This window comes from Ailuropoda melanoleuca, chromosome 3 (genome assembly GCF_002007445.2).
Source record: "Ailuropoda melanoleuca isolate Jingjing chromosome 3, ASM200744v2, whole genome shotgun sequence".
NCBI lineage: Eukaryota > Metazoa > Chordata > Mammalia > Carnivora > Ursidae > Ailuropoda > Ailuropoda melanoleuca.
The window spans coordinates 40,900,531-40,926,612 of record NC_048220.1 but is presented as its reverse complement, the minus strand read 5'-3'; the positions used below and the strand labels follow the sequence as shown (position 1 = coordinate 40,926,612).

General features: G+C 39.3%; 1 protein-coding gene across 1 annotated transcript in view; it reads right to left on the bottom strand.

The window, feature by feature from the left end:
• Positions 1–10,115: 10,115 nt before the first annotated feature.
• The window catches only part of ZSWIM6 (zinc finger SWIM-type containing 6), a 186,202-nt gene continuing 170,235 nt past the window's right edge, over positions 10,116–26,082 (bottom strand). The window contains exons 10-15 of the mRNA XM_034655634.1: positions 24,505–24,765; positions 20,545–20,680; positions 17,174–17,331; positions 16,365–16,528; positions 14,507–14,588; positions 10,116–12,869 (exon numbers count right to left, since the gene is read on the bottom strand). Of these exons, the coding sequence (XP_034511525.1) occupies positions 12,007–12,869; positions 14,507–14,588; positions 16,365–16,528; positions 17,174–17,331; positions 20,545–20,680; positions 24,505–24,765 (1,664 nt within the window). The 3' untranslated portion in view covers positions 10,116–12,006. The remainder of the gene's footprint in view (positions 12,870–14,506; positions 14,589–16,364; positions 16,529–17,173; positions 17,332–20,544; positions 20,681–24,504; positions 24,766–26,082) is intronic.

Genomic DNA, 26,082 nt, shown 5'->3' with positions numbered 1-26,082 from the left:
TTTTCTCTGCTTGCCTGGCTCTGTTCTATAGGGATATTATTTATGGATCTCATCTGATTGACATGCCTATCTACTATTTTCATGTCATTCTTGTCACAGTCCCCTTCATTTTCAATTCATTTTGCTTGCTTCCCAGTCCTTTCCCCTGTGTCCTTCTTGCATTTCCATAGTGCTTATTCCTTCTTGTGTTTATTCCAGTGTGGGTTTCATTTCTCTTATCTCCTCCCTGGATTCTCCCAGCCACTGGGCCATACAGTATCAGTGGTTAAAAGTGAGAGCTCTGAAATCAGAGTTTGATATCACTTACCAGAACATAAATCAGATTAAGTTACTTGACTTTTGGCATTTTGCCTTTATATTGAGTAAAATGAGAGCATTTATCTTATAGGGCTGTTGTAGGAATTGATGAGTTAATACATAAAACTCATTTTGAACTATGATGGGCACATTTTAAGGTTTATGAATTAGCAAAAGGAGATGATGATGACGACGATGATGATGATGATGGCAATGATAATAGCTGTTTCTTCCCTGAGCTCGTCTCTGATTTGTGCTCTTAGATCAACTTGTAACATTTTTTGCATTTGTGGTGATATGGTCATAATTTTCCTCTACATGATAGCCACATTTTTCTGGTGCCTGCTTCCTATCATCTTTTCATTCTTTTCCTCATGTTTTTCTTGTAACTTGTTTACAAGATCCTGTACTGATTGCTTTTAAATTATTACATATTTTCAATGAGGCTAGTTCTTCCTGGATCAGCGTTTTGCAGGAGATTCTCATGGCAGGCTAGCCTGGGTTTCAGACCAACAGAAATAGAGTGGCATATACAAGCAAATTATCTGCCCTTCATGGAAATCACCAGTTACAAGACTGTATACCAGTTGGAGTCTCTCTTCTCCATCCTCCCCAGCAAACTGCCTCCCTCAAAGATGATTTCTGTGTGCTCCTCATACAGCCTCACATCTCTGCCACTTGCTGGTATCAAACAGGGGCCAGAGAAGCTCCTATCATCTGCTGACCTACCCTAGTGCCACTGATTCGAGTAAGGGATGGGGATTTGAGCCCATTAGGGTCTGTGAGAGAATTCTGCTCTCTCAGGACAGAGATGTACAGATGGAAACTTCCTCCCTCAAGATGTTCCCGTACCATTCCATCTGGCAGCCCTCCCTCATATGTTATGGCGAGGGTCACGGGATGCCTTTTAGTTTTATCCAAGAAGGAATATGAGTTTCTTGATTTCCTTCTTTGCTTTTGGTGCGGCTGTGGTTTTCACGGCTTGTCAGAGGAGAGGGCAGAGCTCTAGCAATGCCTTTCTCTCCAACAGCATCCATGAGGAGTTCTGACCCCATCAGAGAGCCACACTGTGGGAGGCAGGCCGTGAAGGACTCAATGAGCAACTGAAAGGCCTAAATTTGTCTTCTCTTTGGAGCAAAGCTCACACCACCATGGCTTTCCATGACCACTTGGAGATCCAGGATACTGTTCTTGGTAAAATAAAGCATTTTTACCGCATCATATAATCTTATTATGCTTCAGGGCTGTGACAATGCCTGTCAGAGCTTTAAGTGGAGAAGCAAGATAAGCCAGGCACTTTCTTTTGGCAATGTGTTATTAAAAGGTTATATTTACTCACTGATGAGCAGGCACTGAGCCTTTCTCCCCTTAGAGTAACCAGAAACAGAAGCACCAACTGGTGGGTAACAGACAAGAATATTTTTAAATGTCTCCCTAATTAAAAAACAAAAACATCTGAGAGTTTGTCTGGTTTTCTCTTCACTGGACTTGAGCAGGGTCAGAAAGGGAGTCTGTCCTGAGTCACCAAATCAGCAAGGCAGAAAGTCATTTGTCACCTGGTGTGAGAACCTGGCTGGTTGGAAGTGCTTTGCAAATACAGGAAGCCACTTTGTCTACAGAGGTTCTTGTGCACAGCAAGACCAAGTCTTACCAAAAAGGCCTCAGAGGGAATAAACCACTGCCTGAAAAGACACTGCCCTTATAAAGCATGTGGTGGAACTTTGGGGCTTTCAGACCAACTGCTCAGAGAAAGAGGCACTTGAGAAAGTCATCAAGATAAAGAGAAATGCACTGCCCCCACTTCAATTTCACCTGAACCAGTGGCAGGATATTTGTGAAAATCCAGTGGGACCTGAAGGGCAAGGAGACCTTGAGTGTGAATTCTCTGCTTAGCAATTTATAGGAATGTTTTTCACATATCATCATCATCAGTTCTGAGTCCCCCAAATCTAGAGTGACAGCAATCAAAATTGATTTGGGGAATTTCATCCACAAATTAAATTTACTGGTTCCAATATGGAAGCTCAGTGGCTTTATCTCATGGCCAGTGAGGTGACCGGAGGGTTTGAGGTATGGTGTGTAAGAGTAAAAGCACGTGATCATCTGGCTGAATGGTTGAAGAGCAGACACAGGTGTACTTTCAGCTCTGGGAGCCATAGCTGGCAGGGGCATCTGCAACTGTTTGGGCCACGCACTCAGTGTGATTTTAGGAGGGCTTGTGTCTTCCAAGTTTACTGCTGCCTAATTTTTTCCAGGCTCACTTGTTTTTTTGTTGCCGTGCATATGGACTAATGTATTAACTGCCCTAGGAAACCATCCCTGTCTAAAACTTTGCTGAATGCTCCATTCATAGTTTTCACTTAGAGAAAGCTCACGTGGCTTCTAGCCCATAGGTATTCTCTGGCTGTATGTCACATTAATGTGCAGTGGCACTCCCTGACCATAAGGACAAACGCTGTTTCTCTGGGTGATACATGGGAATCAGAGAGAAGTGCTTCAGCAAAGAGCTGCTGGCAGAGAAGAAGGCAGGGTTCCAACATCTGGGGTGGTCTGGCTTGGCCCACACCCCAGCCTCCAAGCTTACTCTTTCTAGTTCACCTTGTTTCATAATTGACCGTTCATGCAGACCTGTGAATGCTGGATGTGGAGGCAAAAACAAAAACAAAAACAAAAACAAAAAACTTCAAAACTGGGCTTCCTTATACAGATTTCTGTTTCTGTACCAAGAAGGTCAAAATCATTGGTCTGGGCTGGGGTCCAGGAGTTAGCAAGTCTGATAGTGCCTTTGGTCATTCTAATGTAGGGGGTCCATGCACCATGCTCTGAGAAACACTGCTATATGAGATCATTCATAGATTAAGGAGAATAAAAGGTATTTTGTTAATGTGAAAAAAAAATTAATGGCCTTGTCCACCCCTTCCACGATCTGCTCCTAACCACTGATGTGATAGGACAGCAGGATCAGGTTAGTAAAGCTGAACCCAGATATGGAGAATGTGGACGTGCTCTGGACTGTCTACCTCTAGACTGTTAGGTGAGCTAATAAGCTTCCATCTTGTTTTCAAACACGCACACCACACACATACATAAAACTGCATTTCCTTGGCTTGAATAAAGATAAAATTATTCCTGTCATGTTGCTCAACTAATGAAAATTCAAGATGGTTGTTGAAGATTTCCACCCACCTTGCTTTATCCATTTTGAAATTTACTGGCATTTTCTTCTCGAGGGTCAAAACCATGTCTTTCATTTCTGTGGTTCTCTGCAGTTCCAAGAATGTTCAATTAACACAATTCCAAGAGAAGCAATAGAGCATGATAGCTTGAGTGTCACTTTTGAAGCCAGTTGCCTGCATTTGAATCTGCCACTTACTGGCTGTGTAGCTTTGGACCTGTGACTCAGTTTCATTGACAAAATGGGGACAATAATATAATAAATCTTTCATAGGATTATTGTGAGGAATAAAGTACACAGAACAGTGCTTGATACACAGTAAATGCTAAATGTGCTTGCTGTCATTATGATGATGATTACTGTTATGGTGGTGATGACCGAAACCATAGGTTGGGACCAAAGTTTGCTAGCACTGGTCCCTAACATTCTTTCAGTATCTGTGGATGTGCACATTGCACTATTCTAAAATGGAAAGAATGTTCAAACTATTCTCAAGTACATTTCATCTTCTCTGCAGTTGATATTAGTTGAAGGAACATGTTTACAAGGCAGCAGCCCATTTAAAAATCATCTGTGGAGGAAAAGCAAAATTCCTTTGCACATGCTTAATGTTAGAGCGTCCCACATCCTTCAAGTTAGGATTTATCAGTACAGCTGAAGGGTTGTGTTTTTTTTTTCCTGATTAATATGCAGTGAAATAAGGCAACTTCTTTCCAAAAGTAGTTATGCTTTTCTTCTTCATACTTCTTCCTACCTAGAGTAGGAATATGTTTCCAGTTTGGCTCTGATGCAAAGAGAAGAGGAAAGAGGCTGTTCTCTTCCTTTCCTATCTTCAAACTGGGTTCCCTGTGCAGGAGCAATTTGCATCACATTATATTAAGTCACAAAAGGCTAAACGTCAATCACCAAAACACACTTCAAGTTTTACAGCTTGTGTGAATGTTCAGGAAGTTAACATTTTCCATTACTCGTTCAACTTCTCTGCATGTTTGAAAATGTCAGAATAAAAAGTTGGAAAAAGGAAAACAAGAAAATAAAAATATAAGGAAAGAACATTATTCCCTTATCTAACCTTTAAGCAACCCAAGATTCTCCACAATGTAGTAAGTATAAAGTTCTTGCCAAATGACAGGACAAAACAGGAAAAAGTCAAAATATTCATAAGGCATTTATATTTGTAAGGTTATATATCTATGAGGCTCCCATCAATAGGTTATTAGTGTTCCTGGCATAGAAGACACCAAACATGATCCCTGCACAATTGAAAATCGATTTCTATACTCTGGAATCCCACACCCAATAAAAAGGTCCCCCTTCCTTGGCCACGTCTGTGCTCTGGGACGCTCCTGCTTCTGTCAGGGGCCAAGCCATAACAGGTTCTTCCCTGGCATCTGCCAAATTCGAACTAAGAAAAGACGGTCCTTCTCTGGTGAAGAACTGTGAGATGTGAGGATCAGAAGTTTGTTTCCTCTCTGTGGTGCAACTATTTTAAGAGAATAAAAAGTCAATATTCAGTGAACAAAGGTAAGACGGACTGAGAGGACCCAATGCCAGGACAAGCCTCTTGGAGGTCAGGAAGATGAGGAAGGACTTTACTTCTTTACTTTACTTACTTTACTCTAACGAGTAACAATTAAATCAGGGAAATGCACGTTTTCAGGATCTCTTCTGGATCAAATTATCCTCATCCACTCCCTGATCTTTCTGCTGAACTAACTCCCACTGGAAAGCCCCACGTGGACGTCTTAGCGGCATCTCAAATTTAATGTGCGAAACTGCACTCCTCCTCTTCCTCCACAAAAATTGCTCCCCAGCCTCTTCTCCATTTTAGTCGCCAGCAACATCTGCCGACTAGGTACCCAAGTTTAAAATTTGGAGTCATTTTTGATGCCTCTCCTTCTCACATGTCACATCTACTATCAGGAAAGGGCTCAACTTGCCAGATACACAGACTCCAACCACCTGTCACCATCTCCACTGACTTGCACGAGGCCAGGCTCCATCATGTCTTGCCTGGATTATTCTGACAGCCTCCTAATTTGTCTCCCTGTACCCCTCCTGCCCTCCTAATCACATGGGAGCCAGTGAATGGTATCTCATCTTACTTATAAATCAGGTCACATGATGCCAGAGTCAAGATCTTCACCATGACCTATAAGCCTCTATAGGAAATAATGGTAAAAAAAAGTTTTTATACAGAAATCCAGTTCCCCTCTCTTTAGTCTTCTCTCTTCCCTCTCTCTGCCTCTTGCTGTCCCCACACCTTATTCTCCCCCAGCCATAGTCCTTTTCCTTTGCTGACCTCAGGTAGAAGTCACGTTTCTACCTCGGGTTCTGTGCACTTGCTGTCCTTGTGCCTGGAACACGCATCTGCTAGACCACTTCCCTCAGGAATCTGTTCATATTTCACTATAATGAGACGAGACCTCTCTGACTGTTCTACCTAAAATAGCACCCCTTCCCCTGCTTTGCCTTACAACACATATCACCACTAACACATTATTTATGTCTTCCTCCCACTTAGAATACGTGTTCCACGAGAAAAGGCATTTTTGGTTCATTACTTGTCTTCTTAGAGTCTAGAACCACGGCTATCATGTGGTAGGCACACAAAAAAGGTGTTTGCGAAAGGAACCATTCCAATACGTCTCACGTTTCAATCTCTTTTACCCAAGCTAGCTTCAATTGGTTCTCATACTGCCGTAAAACAGTTAATCTTAAGTTTCTTTCACTAAAATAAATCAGATTATATAATGATACTCGTTTTTTCCTTTATCTTCCATTCTTCTCAGTGACCTTTTATTAATTCCTAAAACGGATGCCATTTAACAATTTTTTTCAGCAATTTGTTAAAAGCTCAGATTTCCTTTGCTACTATATTATATAATTTTGTGACTATAGTGACTTAACGATTTTATTCAAATGACAATATTTAAAGTCATGAAACATTCATTCCCCCTCCCCTCCAAAACGATAGTTCTCAAATGAAATCACAAATCAAGAGCGGTGAACTGCAGAACTCTATAGACCAAGACCCAATTAGGAACAAGTTCTCTCACCTCCGAATTATCTAACGCTTCTTCCGTTTCTCTTCCTGCTATTCAAATTTCAACAATCTCAGGACTTTTCCTAGCACAGGCCCATTGGAAGGTAAGAAAATGTGTACCTATCGAATCTGTTTGTCTACTTGACCACAGTCCTAACCAAGGGGTTGAAGTTATGGTGGTTCAAGAATGTTGGCTAAAATGGGAATAAGAAAGTAATGTAGTTCATTCTTCTGACATTCTTGAGCTCCATCTTTTTTCTGAAGGCCCAGAATCATTTTAAGATCTCTCTACAAAGGGCATTTTAAGATCTCTTTACAAAGGGGGTAAAAATAATTTTCCATCAGCATAGACCTCAAACTCTACACTACTCCTACAAGGCACCTTTGTTCCTCTGATGCCACTGCTGATTTTTCAGCAGTCCACCTCATGAAGTGTGTTTTAATGCACCCACATGAATTTATATTTACCCTTAAGCAGCATCAACTTTCAAAAAAACCAAGAATGACTTTGCAAAACAGAGCCAAACCCTCTTACCATTTTATAGTTTTAATTTTTATTTCTACTTGGCATTAATGGAATTTTAAAATGTCACCACAAACTCATTTATTTTAACTTCCACCTATTGACTTAAAACTCTTTAACATTTGGAATGTACTGTTAAGACTGGATATCAAAGAGAAACTAAAAATATTTCAAGGGATTAAGTATTTTGAGAACTGTAGTTTTAAAAAAACATATTTGTCAATATGACTTCTGGGTATTTAGCCACAAGAATTAAAAGCAGGGGATCGAAGAGCTGTGACGCACCCATGTTACAGCAGCACTATGTATGATAGCCACAAGCTGGAGGCTACCCAAATGTACACTGATGGATAAATAAACAAAATGTGATATATACATATAATGGAATACGACACAGCTTTAAAAAAAATAAAGGAAATCCTACCCCACACTTCTATGGTCAATTAATCTATGATAAAAGAGGAAAGAATATACAATGGGGAAAAGACAGCCTTTTCTTTCTTTTTTCCTGCCCCCCCCAAGCAGACAGCCTTTTCAATAAAAGGTGTTGAGGAAAACTGGACAGCTACTTGCAAAAGAATGAAACTGGGCCACTTTATTACGCCAATTACAAAAATAAATTCAAAGTAGATATAAAGACCTAAATGTGAGACCTGAACCCACAGAACTCCTCAAAGAAAACACAGGCAGTAATCTCTTGGATATTGGCCACAGCAACATATTTATGGCTATGTCTCCTCAGGCAAGAGAAACAAAAGCCAAAATAAACTATAGAGACTACACCAAAATAAAAGCTTTTGTACAACAAAGGGAACTATCAACAAAACAAAAAGGCAACCTACGAATGAGAGAGGATATCTGCAAATTATACATCTGATAAGGGATTATCTACCCAAAATATATAACATCCAAATGTATACAACTCGACACCAAAAAAACCAAAACCAAAAACAAACCCAATTCGATTGAAAAATGGGCAGAGGACCTAAACAGACATTCTTCCAGAGAAGACATACGAATGGCCAATAGACACATGAAAAGATGCTCAATATCACTGAATCATGAGGGGAATGCAAACGAAAACCACAATGAGCTATCACCTCACACCAGTCAGAACAGCTAGTATGAACGAGACAAGAAATAACAAGTGCTGGTGAGGATGTGGAGAAAAAGGAACCCACATGCCCCTCTGGTGGGAAAGTAAACTGGTGCAACCACCACGAAAAACAGTACGGAGGCTCCTCCAAAAATTAAAAATACAAATGCAGCAGGCCTGGGTGGCTCAGTCAGTTAAGTAGCTGACTCTTAATCTCAGCTCAGGTCCTGACCTCAGGGTCGTGAGTTCAAGACTCAAATTGGGCTCCATGCTGGGTGGGACGTCTACTTAAAAAAAAAACAAAAACAAAAACGAACACACAAATGCCATATGATCCAGTAATTCCACTATTGGGTATTTACCCAAAGAAAATGAAAACACTAATTCGAAAAAATACACACATCTCTATGTTTATTGCAGCATTACTTACAATAGCCAAGATATGGAAGCAACCCAAGTGTCCATCAATGGATGAATGGATAAGGATGTGGTATAGATATGCAAAGGAATGTTATTCAGCCATAAAGAAGGAGAGCTTGCCATTTGTGGCAACATGGATGGATTTTGAGGATATTATGCCAAGCGAAATAAGTCAAACAGAAATACCACATGATTTCACTTACATGTGGAATTTAAAATTCGAAACAAACAAACTCATAAATACAGAAAATAAACTATTCGTTGGGGGGCAGTAAATGGTAAAGGGGATTAAGATACTAACTTCCAGTTGTAAAATAAGTTAAGTCACAGGGATAAAGTACAACACAGGGAATATAGTCATGTTGTATATGACGTTGCATGCTGACAGATGGTAACTACATTGATCACTGAACACTCAGTATGTATAGAATTGTAGAATCGCTATGCTGTATGCCTGAAACTAATATAATGGTCTATGTCAACTACAATTCAATGATAAATTATTTTTTAAAAAGGAAGAAAAACCTGTAACATCCTACAACATGGATGGATCTTGAGGACACTATACTAAGTGAAATTAGCCAAACACAAAGAATACTGTATAATTGCACTTATATGAGTTGTCTAAAGTAATCAAATTCACAGAAACAGAAAAAATGGTGGCTAAAAGGGTCTGGGGGAAAGGGGGAAAAGGGCAGTTGTTTAATGGGTATAAAATTTCGTTCTATAAGATGGAGAAGTTCCAGACATATTGCACAACAATGCAAATATACTTAACACTACCAAACCGTACACTTTAAAAAAATGATTAGGGGCGCCTGGGTGGCACAGCAGTTAAGCATCTGCCTTTGGCTCAGGGCGAGATCCCGGCGTTCTGGGATTGAGCCCCACATCAGGCTCCTCCGCTGGAAGCCTGCTTTTTCCTCTCCCACTCCCCCTGCTTGTGTTCCCTCTCTCGCTGGCTGTCTCTCTCTGTCAAATAAATAAATAAAATCTTTTAAAAAAATAAAAAAACAAATTAAAAAAAAATGATTAGCACAGTATGTTTGTGATGTGGTTTTTTTAACACACACACACACACAAAATCTACCTGCACCATTTTGCTATAGATCTTTGATGGAGATGGGGTGGGACAAATGTTTATAATATGCATGTAGCATCTACCCCCTATAATGCAACTTCCTTTTAAACCACACACACAGAAAAACCTCTCACAAACTCGGCATTTATTAAATATATGAAGTACTGAGCATCTTAAGTTATAGTTTATTAATTAGGAAGGAATGGCTAAATGTACAGACTAAGGAAAAATTAGCTATTCTGTCTCAGATTTTATCTTTGTGATGATCTAATTCATGTCGGTCTTCTCCACTAAGTAGACAGTAAGCTCCAGTGCCTAGTTTTGTTCACCATTATATCTCCAGGGCCTAGAAAATAGTACATAAAATATTTACCAGATGAATGAATATAGTATTAAACACTTGGAGATGTGGTAACATCCAGGTCTACAATCACCAAATTCAAGTGTAACACGACATATACCATAAAGGAGGCAGAATCAACTTTCAAAAAACTAATTTTAATCAAAACAAAAATTGTTGATCATTAACAAGTTTATAAAACAGTGATTTAGTTACATAAATAAATTGATATCAGTGTATCAAATCTTAATTACTTTCAACTTCATGAGCATGTTTACATGGGTGATGAAGTACAACCTTTTTTTTTTCTTTTTACCTATTATAATAAATAAAATGGAGCGCATGAAATAGTTCTTCTAAACAAAAATACCTACAAACATACCTCTAGCATGTTCTCTAATGAAGGGAACAGGAGACACTGGACGACTTTTGCACCAAAACATAAAAACTGCTTTAAAAAGCACAAGGTTACAGAACCATCAGCTAAAGTAAAGACACTATACTGTAACCAAAGTTGGTATTTAATAATATAATGAACAGTTTGGTAGTTAGATCTCCAGTTTGGTTATTTTAAAGCATTAAGACAAGGCAAGATAGAAGGCTGCTTTTGTTTTGAGTAATTCTAGAGAAAATAAAATATGTTTAAAAAAAAAAAAAGAAAGAAAACTGAAAAGTAGAACAGTCATACCTACACAACTTTCTGTCCTGCACAAAGTCAAAATACCTATGCAGAATAGATATATAATATATATAATGTTATTTGTGCACAAAGGTTAGCTTATTATTAGCTCACTGCAAAGGCGTAATGTATCATATGTCAATTGTTTTGGAAAACATTTTCCATTTTGTGTCAAAAGGATATTTCTTTGAAGTTTCCTAGGCTAGGAGGCACGAAGCCCAATTCCAGCACACTGTATATTTTCTTAATGCTAAGGCTTGCTGCTCTGGCTGTGTATTTTGTTGTCCCTCTTTATTCTAGTGCCTGTTACAAGCATGTGTGGTAGAGTGGTTGTTGGTGGTGGTGTGTGTCTGGCGTCTGTGTGTACACATATATATATACGTATACATCAGCTGTATAAATATATATACATATCTAATCTCTCCCAATAGATCTCAGTCCGACCATGCAATCCAAAAGGTGGCTCTGCACAGATGCCCCGCATGAAGTTCGCCGCCTGAGCCAACCCTGAAGCAAGGCGCACTTTTAGTCCTTCTGATAGGTTTTCTCTCAGTTTTTTTGTTTTTGTTTAAAACCAAGCTACTGCAGCTTCAAGTATTTTGCATTACATAGAATATTTTTTTATAAATTAGTTAATGTTATATTTTCAATATTCAGACATATACTATAATATATATACAGTACAATAAATGCTCTCATTCTTTTTTTAATTTTTTTTTTTGATAAATCCCTGAGAATGTATGTTGACAGTCGCTAAGTTTCCACATGCACAAGCATCGTGTGCCATGCTTCTGGACGAACAGCACTGCAAAGCCACGTGGGTCAGCCTTTTAACTATTAGTATTTCATTTTGTTGGTTTGTTTAAATATGCTGAAAATGTAAAGATGAGTTACAAAGGAGTAAAGCTGAATCCATTCGAGGTACTTATCACAGGATGGAGGTGTTTTGTTTGGTTTTTAAAGCCATTTCAATTATTTTTTTTTGAGGCTGTGAACGTATACAGAAAACAGGAGAGCTATGTGGACTTTCGCCACTTGACAACATATACTCAGTGTAAACCAAACCTTTTTAACCTCTCTCTCATACAAAATCAAAAAAAAAAAAAAAGAGAGAAAAAAGAAAAAAAATTATAATAAAATAAAAGAAAAAAGAAAGAAGAAGGGAAAAAAATTAAAAACACACAAACTTTCACAACATGACAATTTAGTCTGCAAACGCAATAGAACTATACACATATAATACCGGTGTGGCTCTGTTCTTTAAGTTAAAAAGGGTACAAAGGCAGGCTCAAGTAAAAACAAACCATCCCTCCCATTCCCACCCCCCATCCCCATTCATACAAGTTCTATCAACCAAACCTCTCCCGAACCAACATCATCAGTTTCTTTTTGCCTTTGTAGATTTGTTTCAGGTTGTCAATAAACTGTGTAAACTGAATGTGTCCATCATGCGCCATTAAGAAGGTCTCTCGGGCCTTGCTGAGGAACTCGATAAACTCACTATAGTGCCGAGGACTGATGTGTGTGAGTCGTGAGTGCGTCGTGTTGATGTAGGCCCCAATTGTGGCATCCAAGAGTTGCCTCAAGGGGGCCTTGTCCAGTGACATGAGCTTACCAGAGTTCCTCCTTCCATGAAGTCCCACCATGCCAGGAGTGGTCAGAGTGCATCTGCGCAAAATGTCTGACAGTACTGTTGCACACTTGACACTCTTGACCACCAGAGGTATTATAGCCGCAAGCTCATTTTTACCAAGGGAGTGGCTGAGCGCACAGGCCCATAAAACGTCATTAATGGCAGGGTGTGTGTCCTGATTGTAGCTCAGGTTGAGATGGGTCATGGCCAGCGTGGCCAGCTTGTAGGCCCTCATGGGGTACCCGCGGTGCTCCATGTACCGTGCTATTGTAAAGAGCTGGGTGTAGCTCATGCCAGTCGTAGCAGCGTCAAGAACAATTTGGTACGCCGTCTCAAAAGCTATGTGATCCTTTTCACACAAGGTCAGCGCGGAGAGGGCACAGTTCTGAGGGTCCTTCATGGCACACTGCAATGCAAGTGTCCGGGCACTGCTGGCCAGCTTTTCCTGCTGGTGGCAGTCCAGGTGGAGGCGGACGATGGTGCTGTTGGACATCACGGTGGTCGCAACTATACTTGTGGCCTCAGTGGGAGTAAAGAGGGTAAACCAGCTCTGCATGATGCTGTCCAGGGCATAAACACCTTCAAGGAACACAGAGAAGCCCTATTACTGACGAGGAGGCTGCCCAGAGGTCTTGCCTTATTTCCACCTAATCATTAATGCTTACGTGGTTAACCAGCACAGGACATGAGCTTAGGCCAGAGAATCCAATAAGGTAATGTGCCTGGGAGCAACCTTTTAGAATAAGGTTATTATAGCTTGTTATTCAGCGAAATGCCTGAAAGGAACATGAACTTCCTGTAATAAACTTCCTCAGTAGCTGGTATTTGCACTGCGCTGCTTTGCCATTTCAGAAAATGGCTTTTTGCTAATGAGTTCTAGTTCACTGGGGCCTCCTGTCAGTTACTCACTACAGAATCTGAGTCAGACGAAACTACGACTCTCACCAAAATACAGAATTTTTATGTGGTATGTGTGTTTGTAACTTTAAAAGTATACACAATATAAAATGATTAAGACACACAAAGAAACAGAAGAATGCAACCCATCATCAAGAGAAAAGAGTCAACAGAAGCAGACCTACAGATGACTCAGATGTTGGAAATAACTGACAAGAGCTTTATAAAAGAACCACTGTAACTGCGGAGACCCAAAATGCCCGAGCCGCAGGAAAAGCCTAACTGTGAGTGACTGAAAGAGAAGGTACGAAAAACTCAAAGAGAAGGTAGGTATATACCTTGGTACAGGGGTAGGGAAGTTGTATAGCAGTTCTTCAACTGCCATTATCTTTGTATTGCCTCACTGAAGCACCACTTCAACAATTTAATAATACAGGTTTTATATTAAGACCAATTTCCCTTTTTCCAAAGTAACAAACCATTAGGATAAATAAAAGAAAAAAACAGAATGATTTTACAGTATCAAAAAACGGAGGAGGCAGTGTCCTCTCAGTAAGAAGGGTATACCCTTTTTTGATGCAAACAGGAAGGGAGACAGACAGTTTAACCAACATTTATTTAAGGCAACCACCATTTTGTTTGTTGGCATTCCTACTGGAAATGTCATTTTCTTTGGTACCAATTTACTGCTAGAGATAGGAAATGGTTGGTTGATGGTCTCACCAAATGCAGATTATGGGCAACCGGGAGATCTTCCTAGGCCTAGCTTTCACATATCTGAAAGCTCACCTAAACCACACCCAGTAATCGTTTATCTGCTGGATACGATGACATATGCCCTCAGACGATAAAGAAAAATCTCAGCACAACCAGATAGCTTCATATTATTTTCACTAAAATAGACTGAACCACTAACCCACAGTCTCACGTTAGTTTCAAAGGTGGTTTCCAGCCTAGTGAGGATTCACTCTGGAACTCTTTAATATAAAATTATAAACCTGATTATCACAAAAAGTTACCAAAAGCACCTTAAGAGCGACAGAACAGCAAAAAAAGCGCTTACTCAGTGACTTACTCAATTTTAAACAAGTCTGAAACCCCACAAATGTGATAGTTTGGAGGAAGAACAATGCGAGTGTGTATAACTAAAGGTTGGAGGTACGGGCTGGGGGAAAGGAAGACCCTGTAGGTCGCTAGAAGGAGCAAGGAGCCTTGGAGAATTCAAGGTGAAAGACAGAAAACATTCTTATATTTGTAAATGACGAGTTAAATCCAACCGTGAGGCCCCTGGGAAAGCTCCTGCTCCAGAGTTTACCTACCCACTTCAGTAGCACACGTTACCAGCCACCTCACCATCTCCCGCCGCCGCCAATTTAAGGTTGACAGTGTCATTCGCATAACCTACAAAGACGGATAACAAAATATTTCAGAAGATTATTCTATGTCAGTGGAAGAGAAAACAATTCATCCCAAGGTATAAACTACTAGGAATATTCCTTACTACCAGAAGGATGGAGAGCCATTTTAGAGGAAAGTTCTACATATCAATTTGGATTTGTTCACGGCTCCCCAGCCTAGGAGACAGAAGACCCACATCCCACTCAGGGTGGGCTGACACTCCAGATGCAGCACCCTGGAAAAGTTGCTCAATTAATCACTTTTCTCACCTGCAAAATGAGAGGGCTAGACTGCAACGTTAAGCACAGTCCATGCCCTCTTCTGCTCCTCAGCTTTAACAAATTCTATGGTTCTAGACTTTTGAGGCTTCTCATGAACTAATTTTGACTAGGTACCCTTAGTCGGCAAAGAGGTATTTTAGAATAATCACTTTAATTATTCCTGCGGTCTCTGGTTGCTCTTTTTCCTGGTGATCATGAAGATAATCCCGGGTCAATGGAAAGAAATCATTTTTGGCATCATTAGTCATCTGATTTTGTTTTTCACTTTCTAATAAGATCTCCAAATAAAATTATCCATCTCTTCCTGCTGCCCCCATTCAGAACATCTGGGACATAATATGCCTAAAGCCTCAAAAAGGTGCTGTGGGATTCCTTCTTGGGTCCTAGAGAGAATAAGGCAGGGACTAAGTTTTCAGTAATCTGCCATTTATTCAAAAAAAAAAAAAAAAAAAAAAAACCTGCCAGAATTCCAAATAACCAGAAAGTCTGTTAATGGTTCTTTCTGCATCATACCTCTAAGAGGCAAATGATAACAAAAATAAGCCATGAATGAATTTATTTTTAAATTGAAATCATTTAAAAAATGAATTTATTTTCAAAAAGGAACTTCTAAAATGACATTGTATAGCTTAAATGCAACCCCCATACCCTCTTTTGTACAGTACTATATAGGGTAAGTGCACTTTCCTGTAATCTAATTCTTAAACTTTATTAATCATCATAAGGAGAATCCATAACTAAAAAAACAGATTAATCATCTAATCAGGGCATTCTATTCCCATACTTAAGGTAATTAGATAACAATTTCTTTCACTGCTTTTAATAGTGATTTAAAAAAAAAAGCATATATTAAAAGAGAATTTCTCAGAAAAGTATATAAAATATACTTTCCAGTTCCTGGTTTATACAGTAATTTTTTTTTTAGAAACTATAAGGAAGCAAACATCTATCTGTATGACTAACTCAAAATGTCCTTGGTAAAATGTCTAAGCAGGTCTCTGGAAAGATGAAACTGGACCCTGGCCCAATTACTCCTCCTTTACCTAATATTCTCAGGGTTATAAAAAGGAGCTAGAACTGCCCATCTATTATGAAAATGCAAACATCAATAAAAATTCATACTTCCTCTAAAACTTTAACCCCAACAACTGATTCTTTATTATACGCAATAGTTTCACTGAAGTCTCTTACTAGCAATAATCTCCTCCATTCACTAAAGGAGAAGCAGTGATGTTAAGGCTATCATTCAGAAAACGACCTTTTTTAATGAAGGACAAAAATAGGGCTTCTAAAAGTACAGTCCCTGCACCTCGAGCAGCAGTCTGGTCCGGCTGGGAATGACCGCAGCTCTGAAGCACACAGTGCTCTCCTGAAGTCTAGCAGTTCTGTGCACTGAAGAGTCATTTGGCTGCACTAAAATATCCAAACAGAAACAAGCTGAGATGGTGCCTTTATTTAGCAGTCCTTGGGGCCCCAGGAAAGACCACCAGTCATGTACCTGCAGGCCCAGTTCCAAAGACACTTTCAAAAGAGTGATGTCTGGCAAACTGTCCATGAGAGTTGCTATTTTAAATGCATCTTGGGCAAGCTTGAAGATGTGGGATGAGGAGTGAATGTTTTTCTGGATGGATTCTAATACTGTTTCCAGCCTCCGAACATCGCCTGCAACAAACAAGGGGAAACCAAACCAAACCAAAAATCAAACCACCACAACACACACATACACACACACACACACACAGGAGGAAAAAAAGGAAAAAAAGGAAAAAAAAAAAAACAAAACATAAAGCACAAGTTAATTTACCTGAAATGTTCACATATGGCACAGATGTTACTACAACTCAGGGTCCCAGATTTACTGAAATGCCTATGAATCGAGGTTTCACAAAAAAGATACACCGAGACACACCCTTAGCGACTAAAAGCACGTATTAACCAGAACTAACATGAGATAGCAAAAAGCCCTCCTAGCTCCTATTACATATTTTTGGTGACTATTTCAGGGAGAAAAAAAAATGTAACCTAACATTTTAATCTGCTTCTGAATCTGAACCACCATTTATGTGGCGTGGTAACTAAACCTAAACTCAGCCAGCACCAAGTTTAATGATGCAATTAAAAGAGGAAAATATCAGGCTCAAGTGAGTAGCACCTGTTTTACCTCATAAACTAACATCTAAGGAAAAGGATCCCGTACAACTGGACACTGGCACCACTACTGACAATCTGATAGAAAACATGATCCTTTAAAAAAAAAAAAAAGGCACACTAACACAATAGTCATGAGGTCTCAGGACAATCCAGTACCTTTGGCTGCGGTCAGCATGGTGGATGCCAGCTCACACTGCTGGGATTCTATGTGGCTGAGAGTGAACCAACGAGGATACCGGTTGGGAACAACTGACGCAATATGGTGTGGCCGGGTGAGGTCTCCTGATGGAGCAGTAGATTCCAATACTAGTAACCTGTAATGAGAAGACAAGACAGTCGGTTCCTAGCTATTCCTTGTCCATCTCCTTGGCCACAGGATCTGGTCAGAAGGCAGATGAGTGGGCAGATGATGGGAGGAATTGTTCAGGTCCTGGGTGCAGGAAGAGCTGGTACAGCTACACTCTGCTATCTGGATGCCAAAGACACCTTGTTAATTGCTCAGTACTCAAACCTAAGAGATTTCTTTTCTTTACCATCATTCAAAAAATTGCAATGTTCAAGAAAATTAAGATATGTAACACTGAAGAGCTCTGAAACACAAAACTTGATGTTCGCCTACTGTAAAATTTTTGCGTCTTATCACACTCGTTAAAAAGTAAAAGTCAACAGAAACTCATAGTCAAGTGAACATTTAAGACTGAGATTACAACAGTCAGGGAACAGTGGATAGCTGGAATGGATAAGCTAACTCATTAAAACACAAAATAAGGGGGAAATTAAACAAAAATGGCCTCCTTTCCATAGATTCATACTTTCTGCAGAATCAGTTCCTTATTACTTCAGGAATTTATAGTTAGAATACATTGTATCAATCTTATCAGAGATGATGAATGCAAATGATTCAGGTATTTGTCCTTTGACAGCCTTGCATAAATTCAGTATGATCTCTGATTTCAATCAATCTATTTTTGATTAAGAATATGTTGACAAATAAAGAACAATTACTGAAAACAAAGCACATGCTTAGCGATCTCTTCCAAATATTAAGTACCGAAGAGATTAGCAGAGTAGCCACAACTGCAATTACTCCTTCACAATCATCAAAACCTTGACCTTAACTCAAGTATACCAGTGTTAGGGAACAAGAGCTAAGGACCAAGAGGAATTAACAGGGTCAATGTGTGATGCTGGCCTTGGGGTCCCACCCAAGAGCAGTTACTGTTCTGGCAGGCCAAAAGCCTCACTTTCTTTTCCTTTTATCTAGGGACAAAGAGATGTTAGCATTAAAGGGTGGCAAGGTAGGCAATTAAGTAATAAGAATTTTGGTGGAGTTGCTATTTAACTCTTAAAAAAAACCCAGAATGTTTCTGTGTTCACCAGCAGATCTTCCCAGAGTTGCTATAGAGGAAACGAGTCAACAGCCCTGAAAAGATGAGAAAATGAGAGCTAAAAACACCCTTTTCCAGCTCCTTCACCCTTCCCCCACTTCCAGAAAGACTAAGAAGCAGGTAAGCTACAGGTCTCTTTTCTTGCCTGTCCCCTGACTGCCATAAGATGCTCTAGTAGGTCACACTACCTCCCTTCCATAGCAGTCCTTTAGCAGAAGTAGTGGCAAGTAGAAGAAAAGAGATGGAAAATAATCCCCCAGTGTCCCACTACTATCCCCCATAAACAAACTGCCCTGGCAGCAACCAAGGACAAACAGAAATGAGTTTCTGAGTGTTAGAAAAGCAAGCCTTTCCACCTGACAGCTACCTTTCCAGAATCACAAAGAAACCTTACCATATTTTACCCCTCAACTTTACAGTGGTCATAGCAATAGCATCTGGTGGCACCGTAACATTAGCATCCTTCCCTTTACAACAGGATCAAAATTCTTAGGATTTAAGAAGCAGAGAGCTGAGCATCTGTCTTCGTCTGACAACTTCTATTTCAGCTTCCAAAAATGGGAATAGGGACTGACTTACAAAACTAAATACAAACCAAGGGGCATAAAGCAATTCAGTGTGTGTGTGTGGGGGGGATGATTTTTACTTATGTTAGTTATTAATTTATTTGGGGGTATTTTTAAAAACAGACGAGAATTTCACAAGATTTCTCTGATAGGTTTATGAGATTTCATGGTACCAAGGGAAGAATGCCAAGTTAAAGGATGTCAGCCTCAGGGGCGCCTGGGTGGCACAGCGGTTAAGCGTCTGCCTTCGGCTCAGGGCGTGATCCCGGCGTTCTGGGGATCGAGCCCCACATCAGGCTCCTCTGCTAGGAGCCTGCTTCTTCCTCTCCCACTCCCCCTGCTTGTGTTCCCTCTCTCGCTGGCTGTCTCTGTCAAATAAATAAAAAAAATAAAATCTTTAAAAAAAAAAAAGATGTCAGCCTCAATACACACTGACACATGTAGGTACATGTGTACACACACACACACACACACTCTCTCTCTCTCTCTCTCTCTCTCTCTCTCTCTCTCTCTCTCTCTCACTGCATAGAAAAGAGGCCCCCTGAAAGATCTAAGCTACCCTCATACAGACAAGAATTTCTACTGAATCCACTAAACTGGTTGCAGACAGAGAATCTGGTGAAAAGACTCTATGGGATCGAACTACTCTCCCAACACCTCAAGCTCTTGGGTGTGTTCATGATTTGTCTTTGGTGACTACAACTGGTCTAATCTGCACTTTAACATAGGAGTGTTTTAATTTTTTTAAAAAGAAAAAAAATCTTATGTTTTAAGAAAGGTGGATATGCCTTTCAGGTCCTTAAGGTTTAATAGGCAACACAGAAGATTGAAAAATACAATCCTGAATTCATTAAAAAATATTCACCTAGACAAATGGATGATAAAAATATTTGGTGAATAGATTTTAAAAAGGAAAGTGAAAACAGAAAGATAAGTGGCAGAGAACAACATATTCTAATTATTATTACTGTAAAGGAGGGGCTGGAAGCAGTCAGAGTGAGGAGAGCAGGTCCTGGAAGATGCCTAACAGTGATGCCTTCAACCCCAGCCACAGGCCCCATCTTCCCTCATCCTCCAGTTAAGCACAAAGCTGGCTCGGTGATACTACGGCCTTCCCGCACTAATGATGGAATGTGGAATTAAAGCAGATGTGAAGGGCCCCCTCAGTTATTACATTCAGGCAAGTATACTTGTTATTTACCACCGTTTCAAAAATCTAATTTTTTCAAAACAATCAGCTATTTAGGAAGATTTCAACTGGTGCTCCCTTATGACTAAACCTGGCCTAAAATTGTTCTCTAATTCCCAAATTCTAGCTTCAAGAAAAATAAGAAAAAGCCACCAAGAGTACAAGTACGAAGCAGTCTAGGATATAATTCTTCCTTTACTGTAAAACAAAAGCCAAACAACCAACAAACAAACCACTACTACAACAATCCAAGAAGCATAAATAGTTTCTTCAGCTGTTCTGCTGCCTACAAGAAATACGAATGAATGAGAAGTCGGTGAACAGCCATTTTTCCCCGGGGTGGGGTCTGGATCGCCTCTGCCCGGCCGGGCCGTGAATACGTACCGCATCGCTCTCAGTGCAATTTTGTATGCCAATTCAGCATCATGAGGTAGGAGAGAGGTGAAGAGATACTTGGCAAATGTGTGCATTGGAACGCTCTCCCGATGGATTATTTCGCCTAAACCACTATATGGTCCGGCTGTGGGAAGAGAGCATACACATTTTACATTCCTAAAAAAGGAACTAAGACTTCTTGTAAAGTATATTTTTAAAATTTTTATGTAAAGTTATAACATATATATACAAGCTAATCTAGTTAAGAAGGTAATCAAAGTGACACAGTAGAAAGAAACACAATTCTTAGTCAAAAATGATTCTACAGGGTATAGTATCCAATATCGAATTCATTTCAGGAACAATCCCCCAACTAACTGTACCGTAGCTAAAATGAGAATCACAGAACTAGGGGGCAGAGCTTTTTCATATTATAGCTGCTTCAGAGAAAGAAACCCTCCGAAGCACAAAATCTCACTGAATTCAAGAAACATCCTTCCTCAGTGTGCAACATCTGAGCATCCAGATCTTCAACTGCGCAGATGACTCTGCCACTTAACTTTGGAATCTGCCCCTGGACCCAATCAGTCTTCTGGGCACAGACAAGCCAGGTTTCCAGAAAAGAGTGCTCTGCCTCAGGGGAGGAATCTAAACCACAAATCCCAGCACAAAGACTTTAAATACTGTTCCTTCTAATAAGTGGAAATAGATATTAATTCTTAGAAAGTGATTAATAATAAAAGAATAGTTAGTAACCCATTTGATACTCACCATAGGCAAAAGAAAAAAAAAATTAAAGTAACTGGAAATCTACCACCTTGGGTGCTCCAAAAGACCAATTTCAAAAGCAAAATTACATTTAAGCTGTCAAAATTCATTTCTTAGTAAGTTATTACAGGCATGGTGGTAGAGCTAACTTCCCCTGTGTGCTCTCTGAATGCTGCCCCCAAGAAAGGCGATACTGAATTTTAAAATAAATTTTGAAAGGAAACCACAGTGGTTAGTTCAACTACTTTCCACTTAGGTACTTTGAGGTTTAGTTACTATAAAGTGTTTAATAAATTAGTTTCCATGTCACCTTTGGGTAACATCTGTTTCATGATTTCTAGAATTATGAACCATGACACTACTGCTCAAAGGACATAATACATTTGTTTTCCACGAGAAAAATCAGTCTGGCGAAGAGTTTAGAATGCAAGAAATGGCAGTTCAGAAGAAATGGTGAGAGGAGTTACTGAACTGGGCACCGGGTAGGAGCACCATACATTCTAGATCATTTTAACAGAGATTATTTTAACATCTCCTTATTTTATTTTTTGTTTAGTTATTTTTAATTGCTCATTAAGTACTTTGAAAATCATATTTTTATAAAATCTTATTTTTTTACCTAGGCTAACTAAAATCCATCCTAGATTTCTAATTTTACCAAATCTATTACCCTTCTTCTCATCTTTAAGACATGTGAAAATGTTTTAGTGATCCGATAGTCTTCAAAAGTTGATACAGCGTTATAGTTCTGCCTTCAGCCAAATTTTTAAATTATTATTATTATGGACCGAATGTTTATATATTCTCCACCCCAATTCACATGCTGAAGCCCCAACTCCCAGGGTGACTGTACTTGGAGACAGGGCCTCTGCGCAGAGGTAATGAGGGTTAAATGAGTTCACAGGGTGTGGCCCTGAACCTATAGGATTAGTGTCCTTATAAGAACAGACATCAGAGAGCTCTCTTGCTCTCTCCCCCTTTGCCTTGTGAGGGCACAAGGAGAAGACAGACATTTTAAGACAGGAAGAGAGCGCTCACCAGAAATTTAACTGACAAGCACTTTGACCTTGGACTTCCCAACCTCCAGAACTGTGAGAAATTTCTATTGCTTAAGCCACCCACTCTGCAGCATTTTGTTATGGCATCCTGGGCAGACTAAAACACTAACTCTTATTTTACTGAAGGCCTCATTATAGCTTGTGGATTATCCATTTTCTTCATTTCTCCTCCATTTCCTTTCAATATTTCCCTTAAATCAAGTTACCTTCTCATGCTATGCAAAAACAAAAACAAAAACAAAAACCAGGATGCATAATCAACACTTATTGTTATGACACCTCCCAACAAGAAAAATATTCAGTCAGGCATCACAGGATTATTTATGGATTAATAATGAGTGTAAACCCTGAATTCCCAGAAATGCTTTATCAATATATCAATTGATCCACTATGCCAGTATTGTATTATGGTCAAAAGTGATTAACACACAGCAACAATACAAGGTTACTGCTTTTCCTTTTTCAGAAAAAGTTAGCATGTTTTATTTCAGAATAGTTAATGTCTGCTAACTATTTTGTCCCTGAAATTTCCAGAGTGTAAATACATGAAGAACTTGGTGCCCCAGTGCAGTCAACTCAATCACGGAGTGCTTATTTTCAGGAGTTTATAGCAATGGTCCCTTGGCTTTCCCTTGGACTGCTTTCTGTCCTGCACTACCCACTCTCTACAGGCCTAGCAGATCAGGAAAGGAAAGGAGGCTGTGATGAGTCGAGAGCACTCCATATCAGGCCCAGTTCTTAAAAAAAAAAGTTTAACGGGGAGAGATGCACTAATCAAAAACTAAGAAAAGTTTTAAAATATTCATGAGCAATGAACATGGAGACATCCAAAAAGGCAAATGATAAACAGATATCAGACACTACCAACTCTGAAAAGCACACATGCTCTTCCTGTCCTTCAGTATAATGGAAATCAAAAGTTGGGTTACTAAGAGCCAGTGACAGCATTAAGAGTTTGTGGCTAATGATACTGCTTATATGAAAAGGAATTATATAGGAGGAAACTAAAACAAAACAGTAATGAAAGAATGAAGATCACTTGAAATGTGCCAAGATAGACTTTTTTTATCTTTAGAAAAAAAAAAAAGTTAAAGTGAGGGCTTCAAAAAACTAATATCAGGAATTTAACCAAAATTAAGCACGATATTAAGAACATTTTCCCTTTAAAATGCACTTCTAAAGCATACAAATGTATAATATATTTGATGAAAATATTTCCTTTCAAAGAGATCTTTAGCTTTGGACAAATAAAAGAGGTTGTGAAATGTTATTTTCTCTAAATCCCTTCCCCATATTCCAACAGTTCTGAATAAGATGAAGACACCACACTTTATTAACCTATCAATCACAGGGAATCCCACAATAATAGCACTCACATACTGAAGGGATAGAAGCAATTTTACCAATCAGGCACCACCTAAATTTGCTAAAAGATTAGGCTATTATACTCATTACACTTACTCTTTTCCAGAAAAAACAAAAAAACAAAACAAAACACTTTTTAAAAATAATGCCAACCAAAATTTCTTAGGCCATTCAACTCTTGACCTTATAAAAGGAAGAAAATTAGACTTTGCCTTATAGAGTCCATGAAACTTTGAACTTAGTCAATCTACGTCTAACAAATTCTCTGAAATAATTCGCACAGTGGAAATTCACTCCTGCAGCCTCCCGTCCTTTGCTAGCATGTGCAAATGACATATTCAAAACCCAGATGTCATGTAACAGCCATAATAATGATTCAGAGGAATGACAAAGAATTTCCATTTCATTATTTAATTGATCAAGCAAATAGGGACATGGCTACCAGCAATAACTCACTAAATATCAACCTTGCATTTATCTCAGGAACATCACAGGCTAACTAACAGTCCTTTTCAAAGTCTGTGGCACTAAATGGGGCTCATTTCTAACAGGCTATCTTACACAACTACTTAAATCAACTGACACACATCTGAACATCTATCCTTTCTGACTGAGCGATACTGTTTTTTGGATAGTAAACATTCCTATGACACTCAGAGACCACACCAATCAGAGTAACTACTATACTGAATGCATTCAAGCAATACTCCCAACATAAGAAAGCTTAGTGCCTCAATAAAATTGGCAGAACAAGTGGAAAACGTCTTTATCACACTACCTTCTAATAGGAAGACTGCTTGCTTGCGAAAAATTTTCACCAGTGTGTCATCCAATTCAATTTCCTGAAGCTTGGAAATGAGCTGCTCCTCATTCCGGCAAACCTTCTCTTGTGTGTACAGCCCATCAGGCATGATACGCTGCTGTCCCAGCCCAATCAGGGCCACTTCCACAGCTAGCGTTAAATAGGATTCCCCTTCTTCTAAGAATTTATGTGCAGGTAGATGTTGGTATTCCAGAGACTTGCACTGTCCCACATTCTCTGTAAAATGTCAAGAAAGAAATCAGAGTTCAGCCACTACTTTTGCAGGTACTGATAAGTATGAATATTTATTTTACCCAGTACTGATAAATGAATTATTTGAGAACCATACAATAGCTTTCTAGGATCTTTTAAGTCCACGAATGACCAGATATGTACGTTTTGGGGGGATAGAATATTACAAATATTTTTCTCCAACTGAAAATGAATCACCAAAAAGCCCCTATAAATCTAAGAGATCGTAAGAATACTCAAAAATGAAAAAAGACTTCAAACAAGAGCAAAATTACATAGTCTACAATAGTTATCAACTCTTTAAAACATGGCATTAAAAAAAAGTTTCAAAACTGTTATCACAATGTTGAAATTTAATGAGAAAAGTAGAGAACACAACATACGTAACCCAATCTCAAGGTCCTTTCTGTTATCAAAGGGACATCAGTTACCAAAAGAGGAATGATTCTTAGAGCATTCTCTTATCTCTCTTAAAGTGTTCCCTTAGAAATGTTAACAAACTTCAACCAGCAAACTCCCAAGGGAAGGGAATTCAGAGTACTACCTTTCACAGTTCTGATAGAGTTTGGGGCACCCAGAAACCCATGAAGGCAAACACCACAGAAGAAATTATGGAGGCACAATATAATTAATCCTCTGAGTTCACCCAGGCATGAGAGCAGCCAAGGGACAACCCTTCCCGCCTCCCACACCCCCATTCCACAGCCAATGGGCAGTCATTTTAGGGATGATGCTTAAGTCTCAAGAGGCCAGAGAGAAATTTCAAAAACACTGCTTTATAGGAATGTGTGACATAAAACACTTTTAAGGACATGAGATACTTCTCTTAAAGTAGACTATAACCCATTTAAGTGACAAGTAACTTCTAATGCAGACAAATTTCTAGTTCTAAATGCTATGACACACATCTTTATTTTAAATCATGATGCTAGAAAATAGTCATAAATGTAGATAAATTCTTAGATGTAGAATCACTAGCTGGAAGAAAATAAGTATCTCTTAAGGTTCTCAGAGATTATTTATTTATTTATTTGAGAGAGAGAGAGACAGAGAGTGTGTGTGTGGTATAGAAAGCATGAGCAGGGGCGCCTGGGTGGCTCAGTCGTTAAGCGTCTGCCTTCGGCTCAGGGCGTGATCCCAGGGTCCTAGAATCGAGCCCCACATTGGGCTTCTCCGCTAGGAACCTGCTTCTTCCTCTCCCACTCCCCCTGCTTGTGTTCCCTCTCTCGCTGGCTGTCTCTATCTCTGTCGAATAAATAAATAAAATCTTAAAAAAAAAAAAAACAAAGAAAGCATGAGCAG